A 27,014-nucleotide genomic window follows, 5' to 3' on the forward strand; every position below is an offset into this window, starting at 1 on the left:
AGACATTATCACTGTGTCTGGTAGGATGGGAGAGTCAGACATTATCACTGTGTCTGATAGGATGGTAGATTCACACAGTATCACCGTGTCTGGTAGGATGGGAGAGTCAGACATTATCACCGTGTCTGGTAGGATGGGAGAGTCAGACATTATCACTGTGTCTGGTAGGATGGGAGAGTCAGACATTATCACTGTGTCTGATAGGATGGGAGAGTCAGACATTATCACTGTGTCTGGTAGGATGGGAGAGTCAGACAGTATCGCTGTGTCTGGTCTGAGGACGTTAGATAAAATGGCAGGTATTGAGGGAGGGAGGGGGGTCATTGTTTGTGTCCCAAAGGGAACCCTATTCCTCATGTAGTGCAGTATTTTTAATCAGTGTCCATTGGTCTAAAGTAGTTCACTATATAGGGAATAGGGTGCCATAGGGCCCTGATATAAAGTAGTTCACTATATAGGGAATAGGGTGCCATAGGGCCCTGATATAAAGTAGTTCACTATATAGGGAATAGGGTACCATAGGGCCCTGATATAAAGTAGTTCACTATATAGGGAATAGGGCCCTGATACCATAGGGCCCTGATATAAAGTAGTTCACTATATAGGGAATAGGGTGCCATAGGGCCCTGATATAAAGTAGTTCACTATATAGGGAATAGGGTGCCATGGGGCCCTGATATAAAGTAGTTCACTATATAGGGAATAGGGTGCCATTTGGGATAGAGTCTATGATTTCTTCATCCGTTCACCCACCCATCTCTGTGATGTCAGAATAACCTTGCAGCTGACCCCTGCCTGTAACATCCATGATAATAACATGAGATAATAAAATATTGCTTTTATAATTAGTGCTGGTCAGAGTGCTGATCTAGGATTAGGTCCCCTCTAATCCATATAATCGTATTCATTATGAGTCCTCTAAACGAAGGTCAAATGTATCCTACATCAGCACTCCTACAATACTGACCCAGATTCTGTACTTTAAATAACTGTTATAATTAGCTAAACATTCTCGCTAGATTGCAATGCATCGGTATCAAGGGACCTAACGTTTTCCTGGAAAAACATTCCCCTCACCAGTACACCACCACCACTATCAGCCTGTATCGTTGACACCAGGCAGGACGGGGCTATGGACGCATGCTGCTTAGGCCAAATCCTGACTCTGCCATCAGCATGACGCAACAGGAAGTGGTGTTTGTCGGACCAGGCTATGTTGTTCCACTCGTCATTTGTGTGGTGTTGGTGATGTTGTTGCCCACTGGAGCCGCTTCTTCTTGTTTGTAGCTGATAGGAGTGGAACCCGGTGTGGTCATCTGCTACCAATAGCCAATCCGTGACGAGGACCGTCAAGTTGTGTGTTCTGAGATGCCGTTCTGAGACACCACTGTTGTGCTGCACCTTAATTTGTCTGTTTGTGGGCCCGCCTGTTAGCTTGCATGATTCCTGCCATTCTCCTTCCACCTCTCGTCAACGAGCTGTTTTTCACCCACACGACTGCCGCTGACTGGATTATTATTTGTTTGTTTGTCTCACCGTTCTCAGTAAACCCCTAGACACTGTCGTGCGTGAAAAGCCCAGGTGGTTCGTTTCTGAGATACTAGAACCAGCGCACCTGGCACAGACGATCAGACCACGCTCAAAGCCACTTAGGTCCCTCGTTTTGTCCATTCTAACGTTCAATGGAACAGTGACTGAATGTCTCGATGCCTGTTTGCCTGCTTTATATCACGACCACGTGGCTCACTGTCTGTAGGAGCGAACCATTTTCGTGAACGGGGCGGTGTACCTAATAAACTGCTCACTGAGTGTATACTGATGCTGATGGGAGGGTAGTAGTAGATGCTGATGTACTCCTACATTAAGTAGTTTTGTGTTGCTATGTGATTTGATGGGAGGGTTGAGGGATCACTGACAGTAATACACTCCTACTTGGAAGTATGTCACCATGACACCATGTCACCATGTGACCGTGCCACCATGTCACCATGACACCATGTCACTCCCTGACGCCATGACACCGTGTCACCATGTCACCTGGACACCATGACACTATTTCACCATGACACCACGTTACCATGACACCATGACACCACGTTACCATGTCACCATGACACCATGTCTCCATGACACCGTGTCACCATGACAATATTTCACCATGACACCATGTCACCATGACACCATGACACCATGACACCCTGTGACTCCTTGACAGGAGGGACCCCTGAGTGATTGGAGTCATTCCCCCCTCCTCATATTCACTCACTGTCTCTCTGACACCTCCCCCTCTCTCTCCTCTCAGAGGGGAGGTGGAAACCTCGAGAAGCAGGACAGTAACTGGAGGAATGCCGATTCAAACCCTATGGGAAAATAAGGCAATTAGAGGGTTGATGGTATCAGAATCTCAGGGTGCCAACTACTGCCATTGACTACTTCCATTGACTACTGCCATTAACTACTGCCATTGACTACTGCCATTGACTACTACAATGAACTACTACAATGAACTACTACAATTTACTACTTCCATTAACTACTACAATTAACTACTTCCATTGACTACTACAATTAACTACTTCCATTGACTACTACAATTAACTACTGCCATTGACTACTACAATTAACTACTACAATGAACTACTTCCATTGACTACTACAATTAACTACTACAATTAACTACTTCCATTGACTACTACAATTAACTACTGCCATTGACTACTACAATGAACTACTACAATGAACTACTACAATTTACTACTTCCATTAACTACTACAATTAACTACTTCCATTGACTACTACAATTAACTACTTCCATTGACTACTACAATTAACTACTGCCATTGACTACTTCCATTGACTACTACAATTAACTACTACAATGAACTACTTCCATTGACTACTACAATTAACTACTACAATTAACTACTTCCATTGACTACTACAATTAACTACTGCCATTGACTACTACAATGAACTACTACAATGAACTACTTTCATTGACTACTACAATTAACTACTACAATTAACTACTTCCATTGACTACTACAATTAACTACTACAATTAACTACTTCCATTGACTACTACAATTAACTACTGCCATTGACTACTACAATTAACTACTGCCATTGACTACTACAATTAACTACTACAATTAACTACTTCCATTGACTACTACAATTAAATACTACAATTAACTACTTCCATTGACTACTACAATTAACTACTGCCATTGACTACTACAATTAACTACTACAATTAACTACTGCCATTGACTACTACAATTAACTACTACAATTAACTACTGCCATTGACTACTACAATTAACTACTACAATTAACTACTACAATTAACTACTGCCATTGACTACTGCCATTGACTACTACAATTAACTACTTCCATTGACTACTGCCATTGACTACTGCCATTGACTACTGCCATTGACTACTACAATTAACTACTGCCATTGACTACTGCCATTGACTACTGCCATTGACTACTGCCATTGACTACTGCCATTGACTACTGCCGTTGTGCCCTTGAGCAACTTAACCCAAGCAGCTGACCCTGTGCTGCTCCCAGCCTATGATGGTGTCCGGGTTAGGGGAACAACACAAGACAGTAAAGACGCTTATTCACATTGGACAATTCAATGAATGAATTCATTAATCTCTCTCTCCCTCCCTCCAGGCATGCACACAAGCATCAGTGAGATCCTGAAGGAGAAGACCCTGAAGCCGTCCCGTCGTAGCCTGCCCTGCCTGGCCCAGAGCCAAACCCATCCACAGAACATCAACCACTTCCTGTCTATGCCCCTCACCCCCGACGACAAGCCCCAGACACACCCACAGGCAGGGATTTTATCACGATAATTAGGTCACGATCAGTGTTGACCAGTCAATTCAGAAAGTAAACCAAATTCCAATTTCAATCCTAAAGTTAGATTTAGCATCTTTCTCATTTAGAAAGGGGAGGGGACATTTGACCCATAGACTTGCACTTAACATGCAAAGAGAGGGGGGGGAGCTAGCGCCCTCCTTCCGCTCCTCCTTCTACTGTTTTTATAGTCTTTTCTAGTATTTTATTAACACAGATTTGACATTTTAATCGCGATTCTCAACTAAGTATATGTCTTCTTCCACCTCTAACCTCATCATCTGCAGTCAGTGCCTCAACTCCAGGTTCAGGACCAGGCCCAGCTGGCTGACCCCTGGGTACAGCACCAGGCCCAGCTGGCTGACCCCTGGCTACAGCACCAGGCCCAGGACCACTGTCAGATCCAGGCACAACACACCCAACCTCTGACCCACAGTCACAGCACTTCCTGCACCCTCATCTCCTCCAAGACAGGTCAGTCAGTCGGCTGGTCGGTCAGTTGGTCGATCAGTCAGTCGGTCAGTTGGTCGATTGGTTGGTCGGTCAGTTGGTTGATCAGTCGGTCGGTCAGTTGGTCGATCAGTCAGTTGGTCGATCAGTCGGTCAGTTGGTCAGTTGGTCAGTCAGTCGGTCGGTCAGTTGGTCGATCAGTCAGTCGGTCAGTTGGTCAGTCAGTCGGTCGGTCAGTTGGTTGATTGGTCTGTCTGTCTGTCAGTCTGTCTGTCTGTCTGTCTGTCTGTCTGTCTGTCTGTCTGTCTGTCTGTCTGTCTGTCTGTCTGTCTGTCTGTCTGTCTGTCTGTCTGTCTGTCTGTCTCTGTCCTCCCACAGCCTGACGGAGATCTATACATGTATAAACACCAAAAATGAAAAGCAGCAGGCGCTTTCATCCACACCGACTTGCAGTGCCTTCACTGCTGTGTATGCCGTTTTAGTGTGTATGTGATTCCTGCAGGAAGTAAACCCATAACTGTAGTTCTAATGAGGCCGTAGAGGGTTGAGGTAGGGGGAGGCCATTATCATCTAACGAGGTCATTGTGGTGTGAGGTAGGGGGGAGGCCATTATCATCTAACGAGGTCATTGTGGTGTGAGGTAGGGGGAGGCCATTATCATCTAACAAGGTTATTGTGGTGTGAGGTAGGGGGAGACCATTATCATCTAACGAGGTCATTGTGGTGTGAGGTAGGGGGAGACCATTATCATCTAACGAGGTCATTGTGGTGTGATGCAGGGGGAGACCATTATCATCTAACGAGGTCATTGTGGTGTGATGCAGGGGGAGACCATTATCATCTAACAAGGTCATTGTGGGTTGATGCAGGGGGAGACCATTATCATCTAACGAGGTCATTGTGGGTTGATGCAGGGGGAGACCATTATCATCTAACGAGGTCATTGTGGGTTGATGCAGGGGGAGACCATTATCATCTAACAAAGTTATTGTGGGTTGATGCAGGGGGAGACCATTATCATCTAACGAGGTCATTGTGGTGTGATGCAGGGGGAGACCATTATCATCTAACGAGGTCATTGTGGTGTGATGCAGGGGGAGACCATTATCATCTAACGAGGTCATTGTGGTGTGAGGTAGGGGGAGGCCATTATCATCTAACGAGGTCATTGTGGTGTGAGGTAGGGGGAGACCATTATCATCTAACGAGGTCATTGTGGGTTGATGCAGGGGGAGACCATTATCATCTAACGAGGTCATTGTGGGTTGATGCAGGGGGAGACCATTATCATCTAACGAGGTCATTGTGGGTTGATGCAGGGGGAGACCATTATCATCTAACAAAGTTATTGTGGGTTGATGCAGGGGGAGGCCATTATCATATAATGAGGTAATTTTGGGTTGATGCAGGGGGAGACCATTAACATCTAACGAGGTCATTGTGGTGTGATGCAGGGGAGACCATTATCATCTAACGAGGTCATTGTGGTGTGAGGTAGGGGGACATTATCATCTAACGAGGTCATTGTGGGTTGATGCAGTGGGAGACCATTATCATCCAACGAGGTCATTGTGGTGTGATGTAGGGGGGACCATTATCATCTAACGAGGTCATTGTGGGTTGATGCAGGGGGAGACCATTATCATCTAACAAGGTCATTGTGGTGTGATGTAGGGGGACCATTATCATCTAACGAGGTCATTGTGGTGTGAGGTAGGGGGACATTATCATCTAACGAGGTCATTGTGGTGTGATGCAGGGGGAGACCATTATCATCTAACGAGGTCATTGTGGGTTGATGCAGGGGGAGACCATTATCATCTAACGAGGTCATTGTGGTGTGATGCAGGGGGAGACCATTATCATCTAACGAGGTCATTGTGGTGTGAGGTTAGGGGGAGGCCATTATCATCTAACAAGGTCATTGTGGGTTGATGCAGGGGGAACCATTATCATCTAACGAGGTCATCATTGTGGGTTGATGCAGGGGGAGGCCATTATCATCTAACAAGGTCATTGTGGGTTGATGCAGGGGGAGACCATTATCGTCTAACGAGGTCATTGTGGTGTGAGGTAGGGGAGACCATTATCATCTAATGAGGTCATTGTGGTGTGAGGTAGTGGGAGGCCATTATCATCCAACGAGGTCATTGTGGGTTGATGCAGGGGGAGACCATTATCGTCTAACGAGGTCATTGTGGTGTGAGGTAGCGGTAGACCATTATCATCTAATGAGGTCATTGTGGTGTGAGGTAGGGGGAGGCCATTATCATCTAACGAGGTCATTGTGGTGTGATGCAGGGGGAGACCATTATCATCTAACGAGGTCATTGTGGGTTGATGCAGGGAGAGACTATTATCGTCTAATTTCGTCATTGTGCTGTGAGGTAGGGGGAGACCATTATCATCTAACAAGGTCATTGTGGGTTGAGGCAGGGGGAGACCATTATCATCTAACGAGGTCATTGTGGTGTGATGCAGGGGGAGACCATTATCATCTAACGAGGTCATTATTGTGGGAGACCATTAACACTGTCAGCCACAGCATCATGAGTTATATTGATGGTCCTCTCTCTGCACTATAATTTCTACTGTTTATCATGGACCGTTTACTGTTCATCATATCATCAAGTACATAATCCACGGAATAGACTGGTACTTAATGCAACGTCATGTAAGATTTGTTTATGACAATTCTGAATGCAATCGCAGGAAAATCACTTTTGAAAGCAGTTTTGGATGCGGATCCCAGCTTTCCATTGCTTTCTACTCCTAAAATTGAGGGGGTGGCATCATTAATGATGGGGGGTTGGGTTAAATGCGGAAGACACATTTCAGTTGAATGCATTCAGTTGTACAACTGACTAGGAATCCCCATTTCCCTTTAGGCGCAACAGATCTCTTACAGGGGCAACGGCGTCTTAAAAGGGCAATGACACTACATGGACAAAAGTATATTTCAGCCACATCCGTTGCTGACAGGTGTATAAATTGAACACACAACTGTGCAATCTCCATAGACAAACATTGGCAATAGAATGGCCCGTACTGAAGAGCTCAGTGACTGGAGAGCTCAGTGACTTACAATGCCACCTTTCCAACAGGTCAGTTTGTAAAATTTCTGCCCTGCTAAAGCTGTGGAAACGTCTAGGAGCAACAACGGCTCAGCCGCGAAGTGGTAGGCCACACAGGCTCACAGAACGGGACCGCCGATGGCTGAAACGGGTAAAAATCATCTGTCCTCTGTTGCAACACTCACTACCGAGTTCCAAACTGCCTCTGGAAGCAACGTCAGTGTAACAGTTTTGCTTCCGTCCCTCTCCTCGCCCCTACCTGGTCTCAAACCAGGGACCCTCTGCACACATCAACAACTGACACACACGAAGCATCGTTACCCATCGCTCCACAAAAGCAAGAGCAAGGGGAACAGAGCAAGGGGAACAATTACTTCAAGGTCTCAGAGCGAGTGACGTCACCGATTGAAAAGCTATTAGCGCGCACCCCGCTAACTAGCTAGCAATTTCACACCGGTTACATCAGCACAAAAACTGTTTGTCGGGAGCTTCATGAAATGGGTTTCTATAGCTGACCAGCCGTACACAAGCCTATAATCACCATGCGCAATGCCAAGCGTTGGCTGGAGTGGTGTAAAGCTTGCCGCCATTGGACTCTGGAGCAGTGGAAATGCGTTCTCTGGAGTGATGAATCACGCTTCGCAATCTGGCTGTCCGATGGACGAATCTGGGTTTGGCACCAGATGGGGGAGACTGGGAGCCAGGCCAAATCGCCCGGCATCAGTGCCTGACCTCACTAATGCTCTTGTGGCTGAATGGAAGCAAGTCCCCACAGCAATGTTCCAACATCTAGTGGGAAGCCTTCCCAGAAGAGTGGAGGCTGTTATAGCAAGAAAGGGGGGACCAACACCATATTAATGTTGTTGGGGCGGCAGGGTAGCCTAGTGGTTAGAGTGTAGAGGTGGCAGGGTAGCCTATTGGTTAGAGTGTAGGGGCGGCAGGGTAGCCTAGTGGTTAGAGTGTAGAGGCGGCAGGGTAGCCTAGTGGTTAGAGTGTAGGGGCGGCAGGGTAGCCTAGTGGTTAGAGTGTAGGGGCGGTAGGGTAGCCTAGTGGTTAGAGTGTAGGGGCGGCAGGGTAGCCTAGTGGTTAGAGTGTGGAGGCGGCAGGGTAGCCTAGTGGTTAGAGTGTAGAGGCGGCAGGGTAGCCTAGTGGTTAGAGTGTAGGGGCGGCAGGGTAGCCTAGTGGTTAGAGTGTAGGGCGGCAGGGTAGCCTAGTGGTTAGAGTGTAGAGGTGGCAGGGTAGCCTAGTGGTTAGAGTGTTGGGCGGCAGGGTAGCCTAGTGGTTAGAGTGTAGGGCGGCAGGGTAGCCTAGTGGTTAGAGTGTAGGGCGGCAGGGTAGCCTAGTGGTTAGAGTGTAGGGGCGGCAGGGTAGCCTAGTGGTTAGAGTGTAGGGGCGGCAGGATAGCCTAGTCGTTAGAGCGTTGGACTAGTAACCGGAACGTTGCAAGTGCAAACCCAGCTGACAAGGTACAAATCTGTCGTTCTGCCCCTGAACAGGCAGTTAACCCACTGTTCCTAGTTGAAAATAAGAATTTGTTCTTAACTGACTTGCCTAGTTAAATAAAATAAAGGTAATGCCCAAAGACCATGATTTTGTAATGAAATGTTGGACGAGCAGTGTGCAGATACTGTTGGCCAGAAACCAACTAAATTAAAACATTTCAGTGAATAATAATTAATAGTAATTTCAAAATAATAATGAATAATAACAATCAGGATCTTTTGCACAATGAATGATGTATAAAGACCCTGGTTTGCTGACGTTATGTATTGGCCATTGAGAGGCTTTGAAGCCAACAGTCGGCCATATTGAAGTAGAAGCAGTAGAAGCAGTGCTCCATAGGAATGAATGGAATTCTACAGTATTTACAATGAAATGTTGACAATGAAAGGACAAAATTACATGTATATAAGAATTGTTGTTATTGTAGTGCAGACAGTAACATTAGTACTCTCTGAAAAGAATACTTTAAAGATTATTTTTATGTTTAGCTCACGTAATCTAATTTAAAAGTATGCATTAAAGTGTCTGTAATAAACGTGTCAAGAAATAATGTAGACTAAACATTAATAAATGTATTTATATATAGCTTCCAAACATGTTTTACAAATGAGGAGTACTAAAGATGGCTGTGGGGTGGCTTCAGTACAGCGCCCCCTGTCTGTCATCCAGGGTTTATACACATCGTTGTGTTCAATGGGGTAAATGCAGATGGGACCAATCCCATGCTTCTGTCTCTCTATTTGTAGCCACTATGCTGCATCAGTTGGGTAATAAAGCCTATTGCTAATAGCACATCTGATGATAATATTTATATATATTTATATATATTTCATTTCTGGAGGTGGAAATTGTATTTTAGATGATGTCGGCATCATACATTTAAAAAATAAAATAAATCATTTTTGGAGTAGAATGTCCATTTTAAAAAGTCTCCAGAACTGAGCTTCTCAGTCCTTCTACATAAAAATGATCCCTAAGCTTAGGTCACTGGAATCGGTTGATCCCGTTGTTTAAAACATGTACAAAATGTATCCTCTTTCCCTAAAAGCATGATGGTCATTTTGCCCCCCCCCACCCCCTCGCAGACAATCGACCTGAGATCGACTTCAATTTCAGTCATGGGATGTTTTGTTGCTGTTACTTGAACCCCTGTGATAACATGTTATAGGGGTTTTATTCATTGTGATAACATGTTATAGGGGTTTTATTCATTGTGATAACATGTTATAGGGGTTTTATTCATTGTGATAACATGTTATAGGGGTTTTAGTCATTGTGATAACATGTTATAGGGGTTTTATTCATTGTGATAACATGTTATAGGGGTTTTATTCATTGTGATAACATGTTATAGGGGTTTTATTCATTGTGATAACATGTTATAGGGGTTTTAGTCATTGTGATAACATGTTATAGGGGTTTTATTCATTGTGATAACATGTTATAGGGGTTTTATTCATTGTGATAACATGTTATAGGGGTTTTAGTCATTGTGATAACATGTTATAGGGGTTTTAGTCATTGTGATAACATGTTATAGGGGTTTTATTCATTGTGATAACATGTTATAGGGGTTTTATTCATTGTGATAACATGTTATAGGGGTTTTATTCATTGTGATAACATGTTATAGGGGTTTTATTCATTGTGATAACATGTTATAGGGGTTTTATTCATTGTGATAACATGTTATAGGGGTTTTATTCATTGTGATAACATGTTATAGGGGTTTTATTCATTGTGATAACATGTTATAGGGTTTTATTCATTGTGATAACATGTTATAGGGTTTTATTCATTGTGATAACATGTTATAGGGGTTTTATTCATTGTGATAACATGTTATAGGGTTTTATTCATTGTGATAACATGTTATAGGGGTTTTATTCATTGTGATAACATGTTATAGGGGTTTTATTCATTGTGATAACATGTTATAGGGGTTTTATTCATTGTGATAACATGTTATAGGGGTTTTATTCATTGTGATAACATGTTATAGGGGTTTTATTCATTGTGATAACATGTTATAGGGGTTTTAGTCATTGTGATAACATGTTATAGGGGTTTTATTCATTGTGATAACATGTTATAGGGGTTTTAGTCATTGTGATAACATGTTATAGGGGTTTTATTCATTGTGATAACATGTTATAGGGGTTTTATTCATTGTGATAACATGTTATAGGGGTTTTATTCATTGTGATAACATGTTATAGGGGTTTTATTCATTGTGATAACATGTTATAGGGGTTTTATTCATTGTGATAACATGTTATAGGGGTTTTATTCATTGTGATAACATGTTATTGGGGTTTTATTCATTGTGATAACATGTTATAGGGGTTTTATTCATTGTGATAACATGTTATAGGGTTTTATTCATTGTGATAACATGTTATAGGGGTTTTATTCATTGTGATAACATGTTATAGGGGTTTTATTCATTGTGATAACATGTTATAGGGGTTTTATTCATTGTGATAACATGTTATAGGGGTTTTAGTCATTGTGATAACATGTTATAGGGGTTTTATTCATTGTGATAACATGTTATAGGGGTTTTATTCATTGTTGATCAGACTGTATAAATTCTGTTATGTGCCATATTAGAAAATATGAAGTGGATATTCAATTGGGCAGATCCAAAGGTTATGCTCAGACATAGAGGTTAATGAACCACCATCCAGAACCATTACAAAATCTGCCTCTTTTTTTTAACATAGATTTTCATAGTGGCAGTGACTGCTGACACATAATATGATCTGGAAATGATTGTGAGACAGCTTCAGGAGGTAGGGAGGTGTTGCTGATGAAGGCTGTCACCGCTGAGGGGACAACTATGCAGCGGTGTGGTGAAAAACACACCCCATTGAGACTCTGTGAAGTAGTTAAATGTCACTACAGTAGGGAGAAGAAATAAAATCATTCACCTCTAATGATGAAATCTGTAGCGGTAGGAGAATTCACTCAAAAGACCATTCACATTCAAATGAGTAGTTTAGCATGACTCAGAAGTCTCTGTGCATCCTAAATGGCACCCTATTACCCTACATAGAGCACTAGTTTGCACCTAGGGCTCTGGTCGAAAGTAGTGCACTGTCTAGGTAACAGCCTCTGTCTATTCTGAGCACGATCCGAGCAGAGAAAAATACACCCTGGTGTCAGATCCGTTTGTGCCGTCAGATCTGTGACGAAGGCTAGTTAAAAATACGATCATGACGCAGGACTCGTGGAACTAACGTTCCCCCGTCTCTCGAGGTCACGTTTGGGTCATCGATAAAGACTGAGAGGATCCTAAAGAGCTGAGCTCTGTCCGAAAATCCCCTTCGTTTGGATTAAAGAAAACTGAGAAAACATTCCGGACTTCTTTCAGACTCTGGCGATGGCAGAACAAACCGACATGATTTAGCTTTGAACTCCCACTCATCCCTTTTCCCCCGATGCTTCCATAGGGGTAGTGTCCCAAATGGCTCCCTATTCCCTATGTAGTGCACTACTTTAGACCAGAGCTCTATGGACCCTTTGGTCAACAGTAGTGCACCACTTTTTAGGGAATAGGGAGTCATTTGGGACGCATCCCCAGAGTAGAAACGCTTCACAGAATTAACACGGACCTTTCTCCCACCTCCATACATGACATTGATTGTTATAAAGGGCATTTTAATAATGTTTACATATCTTTCATTACTCATCTCATATGTACAGTTGAAGACTGAAGTTTATATACGCCTTAGCCAAATACATTTAAACTCATTTTTTCACAATTCCTGATATTTAATCCTAGTAAAAAAACAATCTTGTCTTAGGTCAGTTAGGATGACCACTTTATTTTAAGAATGTGAAATGTCAGAATAATAGTAGAGAGAATGATTTATTTTTTATGTTTACATATCTTGCGTTACTCATCTCATATGTATATACTGTATTCTATACTACCTACTGCATCTTAGCCTATGCCTCTGACATTGCTCATCCATATATTTATATATTCTTAATTCCATTCCTTAGATTTGTGTGTATTAGGTATTTGTTAGATATTACTTGTTAGATATTGCTGCACTTTTGGGAACTAGAAGCACAAGCATTTCACTACACTCGCAATAACATCTTCTAACCATGTGTATGTGACAAAACAGTTTGATTAGATTTGATTGAAGCCAAAAAAAATACAGGTAACTACATTACCAGTTGGTTAGAATGCAGTGCTAACAATGCTAAGGTTGTGACTGCAATTCCTGCAGCAATCACATAGTGATATATGGGGCTAATAGGGTATGCTAACTGGCACAGTCTAGTACTGTGCTGCCTGTCCTTCACCACCTCGTGTACTGTGTTTGTCTGTCTTTGGCAGATGCTGTGAAGGACCGTTATGTATGGAAGGAATAGCAATGTTCAAGCATTACCTTTATACCTAAAGTAACTGCATGTCCTGACCACTGCTCGTTCGGTCTGTCTAGGTCTGACAGAAGAGGAGGCAGAAGCTAGTACGTACGAGGCAGGAAGGACAGACGAGTCGTTTCTCATTCATAAACCTGCCACCCGAGCTAAATTAGAGGCACGCGTAGATTCGCTTCAGGTACCGTATGCACACACACACACACACACACACACACACACACACACACACACACACACACACACACACACACACACACACACACACACACACACACACACACACACACACACACACACACACACACACACACACACACACACACACACAGAGACACACACACACACACACACACACACACACACCTACACACACACACACACACACACACACACACACACACACACACACACACACACACACACACACACACACACACACACAGAGACACACACACACACACACCTACACACATAGACACACAGAGACACACACACAGGGACACACACACACACATACATCCACACACATGGACACACAGAGACACACAGAGACACACACACACACCCACACACATACACACACACACACACACACACACACACACACAAACACACACAGAGACACACACCCTCACCCAATAACCAGAATGACATTGCACCAATCTTTTCCAATGTCTCACAGTTACGCAGCTTATGAATGGGTTATGAATGCCTTATGTAGGTATCCTAATCAGGTTTACTGATAAACACATATTTCCGTAGGGGACCAACCCTGGGCAGCCGTCCGGTCTGCTGTTCAGAGATGGGAAGAAGCGTATCGATTACATCCTGGTCTATAAGAAGTCCAGTCCTCTGGTGGAAAAGAGAGTCACCTTTGAGAGGAACCTGAGAGCTGAGGGGCTGATGCTGGAGAAAGAGGTAGGGTAGACTTACATGCTCTAATATACCATAGTATACAGGAAATATCTGGTGTTGTAGTACTCCAGTCCACATAGTCTCTGTCTCTAGTGCGGTCTCCAGATTAGATATCGAGTGTCTCTGTCTCTAGTGCGGTCTCCAGACCAGATATCGAGTGTCTCTGTCTCTAGTGCGGTCTCCAGACCAGATATCGAGTGTCTCTGTCTCTAGTGCGGTCTCCAGATTAGATACCGAGTGTCTCTGTCTCTAGTGCGGTCTCCAGACCAGATATCGAGTGTCTCTGTCTCTAGTGCGGTCTCCAGACCAGATATCGAGTGTCTCTGTCTCTAGTGCGGTCTCCAGACCAGATATCGAGTGTCTCTGTCTCTAGTGCGGTCTCCAGACCAGATATCGAGTGTCTCGGTCTCTAGTGCGGTCTCCAGATTAGATATCGAGTGTCTCGGTCTCTAGTGCGGTCTCCAGACCAGATATCGAGTGTCTCGGTCTCTAGTGCGGTCTCCAGACCAGATATCGAGTGTCTCGGTCTCTAGTGCGGTCTCCAGACCAGATATCGAGTGTCTCGGTCTCTAGTGCGGTCTCCAGATTAGATATCGAGTGTCTCGGTCTCTAGTGCGGTCTCCAGACCAGATATCGAGTGTCTCTGTCTCTAGTGCGGTCTCCAGACCAGATATCGAGTGTCTCTGTCTCTAGTGCGGTCTCCAGACCAGATATCGAGTGTCTCGGTCTCTAGTGTGGTCTCCAGACCAGATATCGAGTGTCTCGGTCTCTAGTGCGGTCTCCAGATTAGATATCGAGTGTCTCGGTCTCTAGTGCGGTCTCCAGACCAGATATCGAGTGTCTCTGTCTCTAGTGCGGTCTCCAGATTAGATATCGAGTGTCTCTGTCTCTAGTGCAGTCTCCAGACCAGATATCGAGTGTCTCTGTCTCTAGTGCGGTCTCCAGACCAGATATCGAGTGTCTCGGTCTCTAGTGCGGTCTCCAGACCAGATATCGAGTGTCTCGGTCTCTAGTGCGGTCTCCAGACCAGATATCGAGTGTCTCGGTCTCTAGTGCGGTCTCCAGACTAGATATCGAATGTCTCGGTCTCTAGTGCGGTCTCCAGACCAGATATCGAGTGTCTCGGTCTCTATCGTGTCTCGGTCTCAGACCAGATATCGAGTGTCTCGGTCTCTAGTGCGGTCTCCAGACCAGATATCGAGTGTCTCGGTCTCTAGTGCGGTCTCCAGACCAGATATCGATATCGAGTGTCTCGGTCTCTAGTGCGGTCTCTAGTGCGGTCTCCAGACCAGATATCGAGTGTCTCTGTCTCTCCAGAGTGCGGTCTCCAGACCAGATATCGAGTGTCTCGGTCTCTAGTGCGGTCTCCAGACCAGATATCGAGTGTCTCGGTCTCTAGTGCGGTCTCCAGACCAGATATCGAGTGTCTCGGTCTCTAGTGCGGTCTCCAGACCAGATATCGAGTGTCTCAGTCTCTAGTGCGGTCTCCAGACTAGATATCGAGTGTCTCGGTCTCTAGTGCGGTCTCCAGACCAGATATCGAGTGTCTCGGTCTCTAGTGCGGTCTCCAGATTAGATATCGAGTGTCTCGGTCTCTAGTGCGGTCTCCAGACCAGATATCGAGTGTCTCTGTCTCTAGTGCGGTCTCCAGATTAGATATCGAGTGTCTCGGTCTCTAGTGCGGTCTCCAGATTAGATATCGAGTGTCTCTGTCTCTAGTGCGGTCTCCAGATTAGATATCGAGTGTCTCGGTCTCTAGTGCGGTCTCCAGACCAGATATCGAGTGTCTCGGTCTCTAGTGCGGTCTCCAGACCAGATATCGAGTGTCTCTGTCTCTAGTGCGGTCTCCAGACCAGATATCGAGTGTCTCGGTCTCTAGTGCGGTCTCCAGATTAGATATCGAGTGTCTCGACCAGATATCGAGTCTCTAGTGCTCGGTCTCTAGTGCAGATTCTCCAGATATCGAGTGTCTCGGTCTCTAGTGCGGTCTCCAGACCAGATATCGAGTGTCTCGGTCTCTAGTGCGGTCTCCAGACCAGATATCGAGTGTCTCGGTCTCTAGTGCGGTCTCCAGATTAGATATCGAGTGTCTCTGTCTCTAGTGCGGTCTCCAGACCAGATATCTCCAGACCAGATATCGAGTGTCTCTGTCTCTAGTGCGGTCTCCAGACCAGATATCGAGTGTCTCTGTCTCTAGTGCGGTCTCCAGACCAGATATCGAGTGTCTCGGTCTCTAGTGCGGTCTCCAGATTAGATATCGAGTGTCTCGGTCTCTAGTGCGGTCTCCAGATTAGATATCGAGTGTCTCGGTCTCTAGTGCGGTCTCCAGACCAGATATCGAGTGTCTCGGTCTCTCCAGATTAGATGTGTCTCTGTCTCTAGTCTCTCAGACCAGATATCGAGTGTCTCGGTCTCTAGATATCGAGTGTCTCGGTCTCTAGTGCGGTCTCCAGATTAGATATCGAGTGTCTCGGTCTCTCTCTCTAGTGCGGTCTCCAGACCAGATATCGAGTGTCTCAGTCTCCAGACCAGATATCGAGTGTCTCAGTCTCTAGTGCGGTCTCCAGATTAGATATCGAGTGTCTCGGTCTCTAGTGCGGTCTCCAGACCAGATATCGAGTGTCTCGGTCTCTAGTGCGGTCTCCAGACCAGATATCGAGTGTCTCGGTCTCTAGTGCGGTCTCCAGACTAGATATCGAGTGTCTCGGTCTCTAGTGCAGTCTCCAGACCAGATATCGAGTGTCTCGGTCTCTAGTACAGTCTCCAGACCAAATCAAATCAAATTTATTTATAAAACCCTTCTTACATCAGCTGATATCTCAAAGTGCTGTACAGAAACCCAGCCTAAAACTCCAAACAGCAAGCAATGCAGGTGTAGAAGCACAGTGGCTAGGAAAAACTCCCTAGAAAGGCCAGAACCAAGGAAGACACCTAGAGAGGTACCAGGCTATGAGGGGTGGCCAGTCCTCTTCTGGCTGTGCCGGGTGGAGATTATAACAGAACATGGCCAAGATGTTCAAATGTTCATAAATGACCAGCAGGGTCAACTAATAATAATCACATTAGTTGCAATAGGTCAGCACCTCAGGAGTAAATGTCAGTTGGCTTTTCATAGCCGATCATTCAGAGTATCTCTACCGCTCCTGCTGTCTCTAGAAAGTTGAAAACAGCAGGTCTGGGACAGGTAGCACGTCCAGTGAACAGGTCAGGATTCCATAGCCACAGGCAGAACAGTTGAAACTGGGGCAGCAGCACGGCCAGCTGGACTGGGGACAGCAAGGAGTCATCATGCCAGGTAGTCCTGAGGCATGGTCCTAGAGCTCAGGTCCTCCGAGAGAGAAAGAAAGAGAGAGAGAAAGAGAGAAAGAAAGAGAGAATTAGAGAGAGTATACTTAAATTCACACAGGACAACGGATAAGACAAGAGAAATACTCCAGATATAACAGACTGACCTTAGCCCCCCACCACATAAACTATTGCAGCATAAATACTGGCTGAGACAGGAGGGGTCAGGAGACACTGTGGCCCCATCCGATGATACCCCCGGACAGGGCCTAACAGGAAGGATATAACCCCACCCACTTTGCCAAAGCACAGCCCCCACACCACTAGAGGGATATCTTCAACCACCAACTTACCATCCTGAGACAAGGTTGAGTATAGCCCACAAAGATCTCCGCCACGGCACAACCCAAGGGGGGGCGCCAACCCAGACAGGAAGATCACGTCAGTGACTCAACCCACTCAAGTGATGCACCCCAAATGTTGTTCTGAAAGATGTACAGAAATACTGGATATTCTGAACTCTTATTATGGTCTTGAATTGGACTCACATTTTTTGGGTCATGGTCTTGTCCACCTCCCAGTCTCAGTCTTGATTCCCCCCTCCGGTCTTGGTCTTGACTCGGACCCCCCCACCCCCTCCGGTCTCGGTCTTGACTCGGCCCCCTACCCCCTCCGGTCTTGGTCTTGACTCGACCCCCAATCCAACAGGTCCCAGACGTGCTCAATGAGATTGAGATCCGGGCTCTTTGCTGGCCATGGCAGAACACTGACATTCCTGTCTTGCAGAAAATCACGCACAGAACGAGCAGTATGGCTGGTGGCATTGTCATGCTGGTCATGTCAGGATGAGCCTGCAGGAAGGGTACCACATGAGGAAGGAGGATGTCTTCCCTGTAACGCACAGAGTTGCAATTGTTTGCAATGACAACAAGCTCAGTCCGATGATGCTGTGACACAGCGCCCCAGACCATGACGGACCCTCCACCTCCAAGTCGAACCCGCTCCAGAGTACAGGCCTCGGTGTAACGCTCATTCCTTCAACAATAAACGTGAATCCGACCATCACCCCTGGTGAGATAAAACCGTGACTCGTCAGCGAAGAGCACTTTTTGCCAGTCCTGTCTGGTCCGGCAACGGTGGGTTTGTGCCCATAGGCAACGTTGTTGCCGGTGATGTCTGGTGAGGACCTGCCTTACAACAGGCCTACAAGCCCTCAGTCCAGCCTCTCTCAGCCTATTGCGGACAGTCTGAGCACTGATGGTGGGTTTGTGCCCATAGGGAATGTTGTTGCTGGTGATGTCTGGGATGGACCTGCCTTACAACAGGCCTACAAGCCCTCAGTCCAGCCTCTCTCAGCCTATTGCGGACAGTCTGAGCGAAAGACAGGGTCCTGAAAAAGGGACATTTCATTTTAGTACATACTTTTCCCCATATTCTCCCTTCAGCTCTGTATTAATGACTCTTTGTCTTTGTATCTGGCTACAGAAACTAGAGTGAAACCCACTTTTTAGACAATTCTCTGAATTTGTTTTAAACAGCTTTTATTTATCTAGGGTAGCCTAGTGGTTAGAGAGTTGGACTAGTAACTGAAAGGTTGCAAGTTCAAATCCCCGAGCTGTTGTTCTACCCCTGAACAGACAGTTAACCCACTGTTCCTAGGCCGTCATTGAAAATAAGAATTTGTTCTTAACTAACTTGCCTGGTTAAATAAAGGTAAGAAAAAGATAAGTGCTTTGGCACTCGTGAGTATTTTCTCAAATATTGTCATCAGATTGTTAGATACTAGTTGTTGTTTTTTTCGGTCACAAGCTAATTTCTAGTTTTGTGCCCTCTCGAAAGCCGTCTCTGACCAACACCGACATCATGTTTGTGAAGATCCATGTTCCCTGGGACACACTCTGTAAATACGCTGAGCAGATGAATATCAGGATGCCATTCAGGTAGCACTTCATAAGAATACCTTCTTCATAATGCATTATAAACACATTTATAAGGGTTATGAGCTATACATAATGCATTATAATGCACAACGTTAATAACTGCTCATCAAACATCTGTAAACAACAGCACATTCAATGAAGCATTAGGACTATTTGTATGGCTTGATCTGTTGGATTGTTCGACCCATCCCATAATATCTCATTTATTGTTATTTATCTTTCAGGAAAAAAAGTTACTTTACAGATTGGAAGAGCAAAGCTATGGGCAGGTAAGTGGATTTTCAGTGTGATCGTAAAGTTCAGCCACAGTCTGCTGCTGAGCTGACTGGCTGAGCACTGCGGAGCACTTCTAATGAAATACACCTTCGGCAGCATTCAGCACAGCTGGAGTGACTCTGTTCTCTCAAGATGAGAGCTCTAGTTGTTATTTTATGATGCAGCCATCATTATCCATCAGGGAGTTAGATGATCTAGCTGTTTTAAGATACAGCCATCATCATCCTTCAGGGAGTTAGATGATCTAGCTGTAAAATACAGCCATTATTGTCCTTCAGGGAGTTAGATGATCTAGCTGTTTTAAGATACAGACATTATTGTCCTTCAGGGAGTTAGATGATCTAGCTGTTATTTTATGATGTAGCCATTATTGAGCATCAGGGAGTTACTTGCCTATCTCCCCCTCTACTCCTGTACTCTCTAAACAAAGCATGGAAGAGGTTAACTGTCATTTAATCACAGAGGGTGAATGGGTCAAACTGTCATTTAGCTCTACCCCCAGAGGACTTCATTCAGGATTTTATTAATTAGTTCAGGATTAGTTTATCTATTTAAACATGTTCTGTCGTGTGTAAGAATGTGCGATTTAAGCTCTGTTAAGCCCAATAAGTCACCCTGAATAAAGTAAATGAATCATAATGACGCAGTCTCCTGACAGAGATGTTTATGGAGGTTTAGAAAGACCGTTGTACTTATAGGACTATAACATTCTGTTTGTGTAGAAAGTATAAACAGTTAAAGTATATGTCATTGTGACACTAATGTGAGCCAGTTTACTCTGGTTGAGCCAGGCTAACTACTCATTTTTATCACTGAGCAAACACAACAATCTCTAGGATAATCCTCGTAATTAATTCATCAAAACTATATTTTCTGTTGTTTCTCCCTGCAGCCGGTTTCATCTGAGGTGTCGTCAGATAAAGAGTTGGTTACCCAGGAACCCCATGAAGCTGGACAAAGAGGCCTTACCTGACCTAGAGGAGACAGACTGCTATACAGCCCCCTTCAGCAGGGCACGCATGCACCAGTATGTTCTATACTTCAAACCCCTTAACCTAAACCCTAATCTAACCCCCTAACCTAACACCCTAACCTAACCTCCTAACCTTAACCCTACCTCTAACCTGACCTAGAGGAGACAGACTGCTATACAGCCCCGTTTAGCAGGGCACGCATGCACCAGTATGTTCTATACTTCAAACCCCTTAACCTAAACCCTAATCTAACCCCTAACCTAACACCCTTAACCTAAACCCTAATCTAACCCCTAACCTAACACCCTTAACCTAAACCCTAATCTAACCCCCTAACCTAACACCCTTAACCTAAACCCTAATCTAACCCTCTAACCTAACACCCCTAACCTAAACCCTAATCTAACCCCTAACCTAACACCCTTAACCTAAACCCTAATCTAACCCCCTAACCTAACACCCTAACCTAAACCCTAATCTAACCCTCTAACCTAACACCCTTAACCTAAACCCTAATCTAACCCCTAACCTAACACCCTTAACCTAAACCCTAATCTAACCCCTAACCTAACACCCTTAACCTAAACCCTAATCTAACCCCTAACCTAACACCCTTAACCTAAACCCTAATCTAACCCCTAACCTAACACCCTAACCTAACCTCCTAACCTTAACCCTACCTCTAACCTGACCTAGAGAAGACACACTGCTATACAGCTCCCTTCAGCAGGGCACGCATGCACCAGTGGGTTACACACACACATGCGCACACACACACACACACACACACACACACACACACACACACACACACACACACACACACACACACACACACACACACACACACACACACACACACACACACACACACACACACACAGCTACACAGCTCTAACAGCTTGTGAATAGGGATCGAATAGATAGATTGGGTTATTTGTATTCTATGATGTGTGTTTGTATAGGCTGCATTGGAGAGTAGAGGAGGACATGATAAAGGCTATCATAATACAGCCTACAGCCGCGGTAACTGGTTCTGTTATGACAACCCCTAATCTCCCTTTCTTAACTCTTTCGTTTTCATCTCCTCATCTCATTCTGCCATTTTGTTTTCATCTCCTCATCTCATTCTGCCAGTTTGTTTTCATCTCCTCATCTCTTTCTGCCATTTTGTTTTCATCTCCTCATCTCTTTCTGCCATTTTGTTTTCATCTCCTCATCTCTTTCTGCCATTTTGTTTTCATCTCCTCATCTCTTTCTGCCATTTTGTTTTCATCTCCTCATCTCATTCTGCCAGTTGGGTTTCATCTCTTCATCTCTTTGACAACCTTTGTTCTTCAAATAAACATTTACTGGTCCTGGAAAGCGTTGCTATTTTAGTGGGAAGTTTAATTAGATGAAGAGGTATTGATATGTTTTAAGAATGTGATTGACTGCTGACTGCCTTTAATAAGATCTTAGTTGTTGGTTTCTTCTCTCCTCAGTTTTACAACTATTCTTGTCTAGCAGGCTTGGCGGTTAACTGATAGCAGATACTTTAGAAAAACTAGATGATTACTTCTCGGATTACTTTTAAATTCAGAAAGGATGTTTGCGAGAGAAAAAAATCATTACGACACCTTTCAGCTTTCTCAAAGACATTCAATTCAGCGTTGAAAAAATACCCAAGTTTAAGTTTGTTCCACCTGAGCGAGTCTGACCACAAGTCAGAGACCACTGTGATGTCAGAGACCACTGTGATGTCAGAGACCACTGTGATGTCAGAGACCACTGTGATGTCAGAGACCACTGTGATGTCAGAGACCACTATTTTTTATTTTTTTATTTCACCTTTATTTAACCAGGTAGGCAAGTTGAGAACAAGTTCTCATTTACAATTGCGACCTGGCCAAGATAAAGCATGACATGACAACACACCAAATCTTTTTTTGGTCTTATTCTAATGCCTGTTAAGGGTAATCCAATTACATTACTGAGTTTGGGTAATCCCAAAATTACGTTGCTGATTAACATTTGGGACAGGGAACTAGTAACTGTAACTGATTACAAAAAAAGAAAGTAACCTATCAAACCCCGCTGTCTAGAATGGATGATCATGTGTACTGTATCATCATTCTTTAGCAAATCCTTGCTAATGAGACACTTTCGAACTCCCCCCAAGTGGGTTAACCCCATTGGAGCGATGCATAGTGGGACTGCCTTTCACTACAGTGACCAGGGCTCTGTTCCCACATCCTCTGTTTGCTATAAAAGACAATGATGACTTGTTTGTTTGTTTTACTCTCTTCTCTCAGTTTTACCATCAACAACAGACATACGTTCTTCTCCAACTCCACCAGAAGCAGAATAGTCCACCATGTTCTCCAACGCACCAAGTATGAGGACGGGAAGTCTAAAATGGGTATGGATCTACAGTATCCCTATCTATCTATCTATCTATCTATCTATCTATCTATCTATCTATCTATCTATCTATCTATCTATCTATCTATCTATCTATCTATCTATCTATCTATCTATCTATCTATCTATCTATCTATCTATCTATCTATCTATCTATCTATCTATCTATCTATCTATCTATCTATCTATCTATCTATCTATCTATCTATCTATCTATCTATCTATCTATCTATCTATCTATCTATCTATCTATCTATCTATCTATCTATCTATCTACTTTATATGTATACTTTAAATATTGGGGGTTGTCCTTAAATCTTATTGCATCTTAGGCTTTGAAACACCCTGTGTAGACTCAATGTTCATTGTACAAAACAAAATGCAGTATTTTACAATGTGAAATACAGTGACTGTGAATGATAATCCAATAACACTACAGTTCAACGTGATGGTACATAATACCAATCATCATAGTATTACTGTATATCCAGTACTATTCTCAGCAACAAAAAAGAAACGTCCTCTCACTGTCAACTGTGTTTATTTTCAGCAAACTTAACATGTGTAAATATTTGTATGAACAAAATTCAACAACTGAGACATACACTGAACAAGTTCCACAGACATGTGACTAACATGTGACTAACAGAAATGGAATAATGTGTCCCTGAACAAAGGGGGGGATCAAAGGAACAGTCAGTATCTGGTGTGGCCACCAGCTGCATTAGGTACTGCAGTGCATCTCCTCCTCATGGACTGCACCAGATTTGCCAGTTCTTGCTGTGAGATGTGTCGGGTTCACCTTGGGGTCATGATAGGGGCTGTACCAAATGTTTGATGTATTATAATAATTGATTATGCTTATATTGTATTAATAGAAGGGTAAGGGTTATAAGACCCCTCCCCCTTACATTTATAGGGTCCTAGACTGCAGATTAACAATATATATATGCATTATAAGGTTTAATATTGTTCCACAGTCTTTTCTAGTCTCTGCCTCTTATAAAGAAACGGTCTGAGAGATGTGTGACCGTGAGACAGAACTCTGCAGGGGAAAGAGATAAGAGACTAGTCAGACATTCCAATATAAATCAACTAGAGGACATTTACTGCTGAGCCTTTCGATAACACTGAAACTCTTGTTTGTATAGCTGTGTGTGCATGGGATTGGTCTCATGAGTAGAAGGTAATGATGTAGGCAGTGACTGGGGGCTTAATAAAATAACTTGGACCCTTTGCTATTGTGCAGAACTTACTGGGAAACATGTGTGCTATGTTCCTGTTGTCAACTTCTGTCTGCAATTGCGTTAATAAAGGTTTTTCATTGATTTTCTTAAAGATATTGTCTGGTGTATCTCGGGCAGTTGCTGTTGCCATCCTGTACCTGTCCCGCAGGTGTCATGTTCGGATGTACCAATCCTGTGCAGGTGTTGTTGCACATGGTCTGCCACTGCGAGGACAATCAGCTGTCCGTAGCACTGTCTTGCGTCTCAAAGTACGGACATTGCAATTTATTGCACTGGCCACATCTGCAGTCCTCATGCCTCCTTGCAGCATGCCTAAGGCACGCTCATGCAGATGAGCAGGGACCCTGGGCATCTTTTTTTGTGTGTTTTTCATAGTCAGTAGAAAGTGTCCTAAGTTTCCATAACTGTGACCTTAATTGCCTGCCGTCTGAAAGCTGTTAGTGTCTTAACGACCGTTCCACAGGTGCATGTTCATAAATCGTTTATGGTTCATTGAACAAACATGGGAAACATGTTTAAACCCTTTACAGTGACAATCTGTGAAGTTATTTGGATTTTTAGGAATGATCTTTGACAGACAGGGTCCTGAAAAAGAGACGTTTCTTTTTTTGCTGAGTTTAGATCTGAAACCCAAAAGTATGTGGAAACCCTTTCAAATGTCTGAGTTTATATATCCGGTAATATATATCCAATACTATATATCCAGTATTACTATATCCAGTACTATATATCCAGTACTTCTATATCCAGTACTATATATCCAGTACTACTATATCCAGTACTACTATATCCAGTACTATATATCCAGTACTATATATCCAGTACTACTATATCCAGTACTATATATCCAGTACTACTATATCCAGTACTACTATATCCAGTACTAGTACTATATATCCAGTACTACTATATCCAGTACTACTATATCCAATACTATATATCCAGTACTATATATCCAGTACTACTATATCCAGTACTATAAATCCAGTACTATATATTTAGTACTATATATCCAGTACTATATATCCAGTACTATATATTTAGTACTACTATATCCAGTACTATATATCCAGTACTATATATTCAGTACTACTATATCCAGTACTATATATCCAGTAATATATATCCAGTTCTATATATTTAGTACTACTATATCCAGTACTACTATATCCAGTACTATATATCCAGTACTACTATATCCACTACTATATACCCAGTACTACTATATCCAGTACTATATATCCACTACTATATATCCAGTACTACTATATCCAGTACTACTATATCCAGTACTACTATATCCAGTACTATATATCCAGTAATATATATCCAATACTACTATATCCAGTACTACTATATCCAGTACTATATATCCAGTACTACTATATCCAGTACTATATATCCAATACTATATATCCAGTACTATATATCCAGTACTATATATCCAGTACTACTGTATCCAGTATTATATATCCAGTACTACTATATCCAGTACTATATATCCAGTACTACAGTGGGGCAAAAATATATTTAGTCAGCCACCAATTGTGCAAGTTCTCCCACTTAAAAAGATGAGAGAGGCCTGTAATTTTCATCATAGGTACACTTCAACTATGACAGACAAAATGAAAAAAAAAATCCAGAAAATCACATTGTAAGATTTTTAATGAATTTATTTGCAAATTATGGTGGAAAATAAGTATTTGGTCAATAACAAAAGTTTATCTCAATACTTTGTTTTATACCCTTTGTTGGCAATGACAGAGGTCAAACGTTTTCTGTAAGTCTTCACAAGGTTTACACACGCTGCTGCTGGTATTTTGGCCCATTCCTCCATGCAGATCTCCTCTAGAGCAGTGATGTTTTGGGGCTCTTGCTGGGCAACACGGACTTTCAACTCCCTCCAAAGATTTTCTATGGGGTTGAGATCTGGAGACTGGCTAGGCCACTCCAGGACCTTGAAATGCTTCTTACGAAGCCACTCCTTTGTTGCCCGGGCGGTGTGTTTGGGATCATTGTCATGCTGAAAAACCCAGCCACGTTTCATCTTCAATGCCCTTGCTGATGGAAGGAGGTTTTCACTCAAAATCTCACGATACATGGCCCCATTCATTCTTTCCTTTACACGGATCAGTCGTCCTGGTCCCTTTGCAGAAAAACAGCCCCAAAGCATGATGTTTCCACCCCCATGCTTCACAGTAGGTATGGTGTTCTTGGATGCAACTCAGCATTCTTTGTCCTCCAAACACGACGAGTTGAGTTTTTACCAAAAAGTTATATTTTGGTTTCATCTGACCATATGACATTCTCCCAATCTTCTTCTGGATCATCTAAATGCTCTCTAGCAAACTTCAGACGGTCCTGGACAAGTACTGGCTTAAGCAGGGGGACACGTCTGGCACTGCAGGATTTGAGTCCCTGGCGGCGTAGTGTGTTACTGATGGTAGGCTTTGTTACTTTGGTCCCAGCTCTCTGCAGGTCATTCACTAGGTCCCCCCGTGTGGTTCTGGGATTTTTGCTCACCGTTCTTGTGATCATTTTGACCCCACGGGGTGAGATCTTGCGTGGAGCCCCAGATCGAGGAGATTATCAGTGGTCTTGTATGTCTTCCATTTCCTAATAATTGCTCCCACAGTTGATTTCTTCAAACCAAGCTGCTTACCTATTGCAG

The 27,014-nt window shown here is 43.6% G+C and overlaps 1 protein-coding gene across 1 annotated transcript in view; it reads left to right on the forward strand.

Moving 5' to 3' along the window:
• Positions 1-3,691: 3,691 nt before the first annotated feature.
• LOC112256869 (anoctamin-3) overlaps positions 3,692-27,014 on the forward strand; it is an 86,756-nt gene continuing 63,433 nt past the window's right edge. The window contains exons 1-9 of the mRNA XM_042322741.1: positions 3,692-3,856; positions 4,316-4,353; positions 6,676-6,686; positions 13,372-13,481; positions 14,066-14,221; positions 19,343-19,443; positions 19,668-19,712; positions 20,612-20,746; positions 22,988-23,094. Coding sequence (XP_042178675.1) covers positions 3,692-3,856; positions 4,316-4,353; positions 6,676-6,686; positions 13,372-13,481; positions 14,066-14,221; positions 19,343-19,443; positions 19,668-19,712; positions 20,612-20,746; positions 22,988-23,094 — 868 coding nt within the window. The remainder of the gene's footprint in view (positions 3,857-4,315; positions 4,354-6,675; positions 6,687-13,371; positions 13,482-14,065; positions 14,222-19,342; positions 19,444-19,667; positions 19,713-20,611; positions 20,747-22,987; positions 23,095-27,014) is intronic.

The sequence above is a fragment of the Oncorhynchus tshawytscha genome, linkage group LG01 (assembly GCF_018296145.1).
Source record: "Oncorhynchus tshawytscha isolate Ot180627B linkage group LG01, Otsh_v2.0, whole genome shotgun sequence".
NCBI classification, from domain to species: domain Eukaryota; kingdom Metazoa; phylum Chordata; class Actinopteri; order Salmoniformes; family Salmonidae; genus Oncorhynchus; species Oncorhynchus tshawytscha.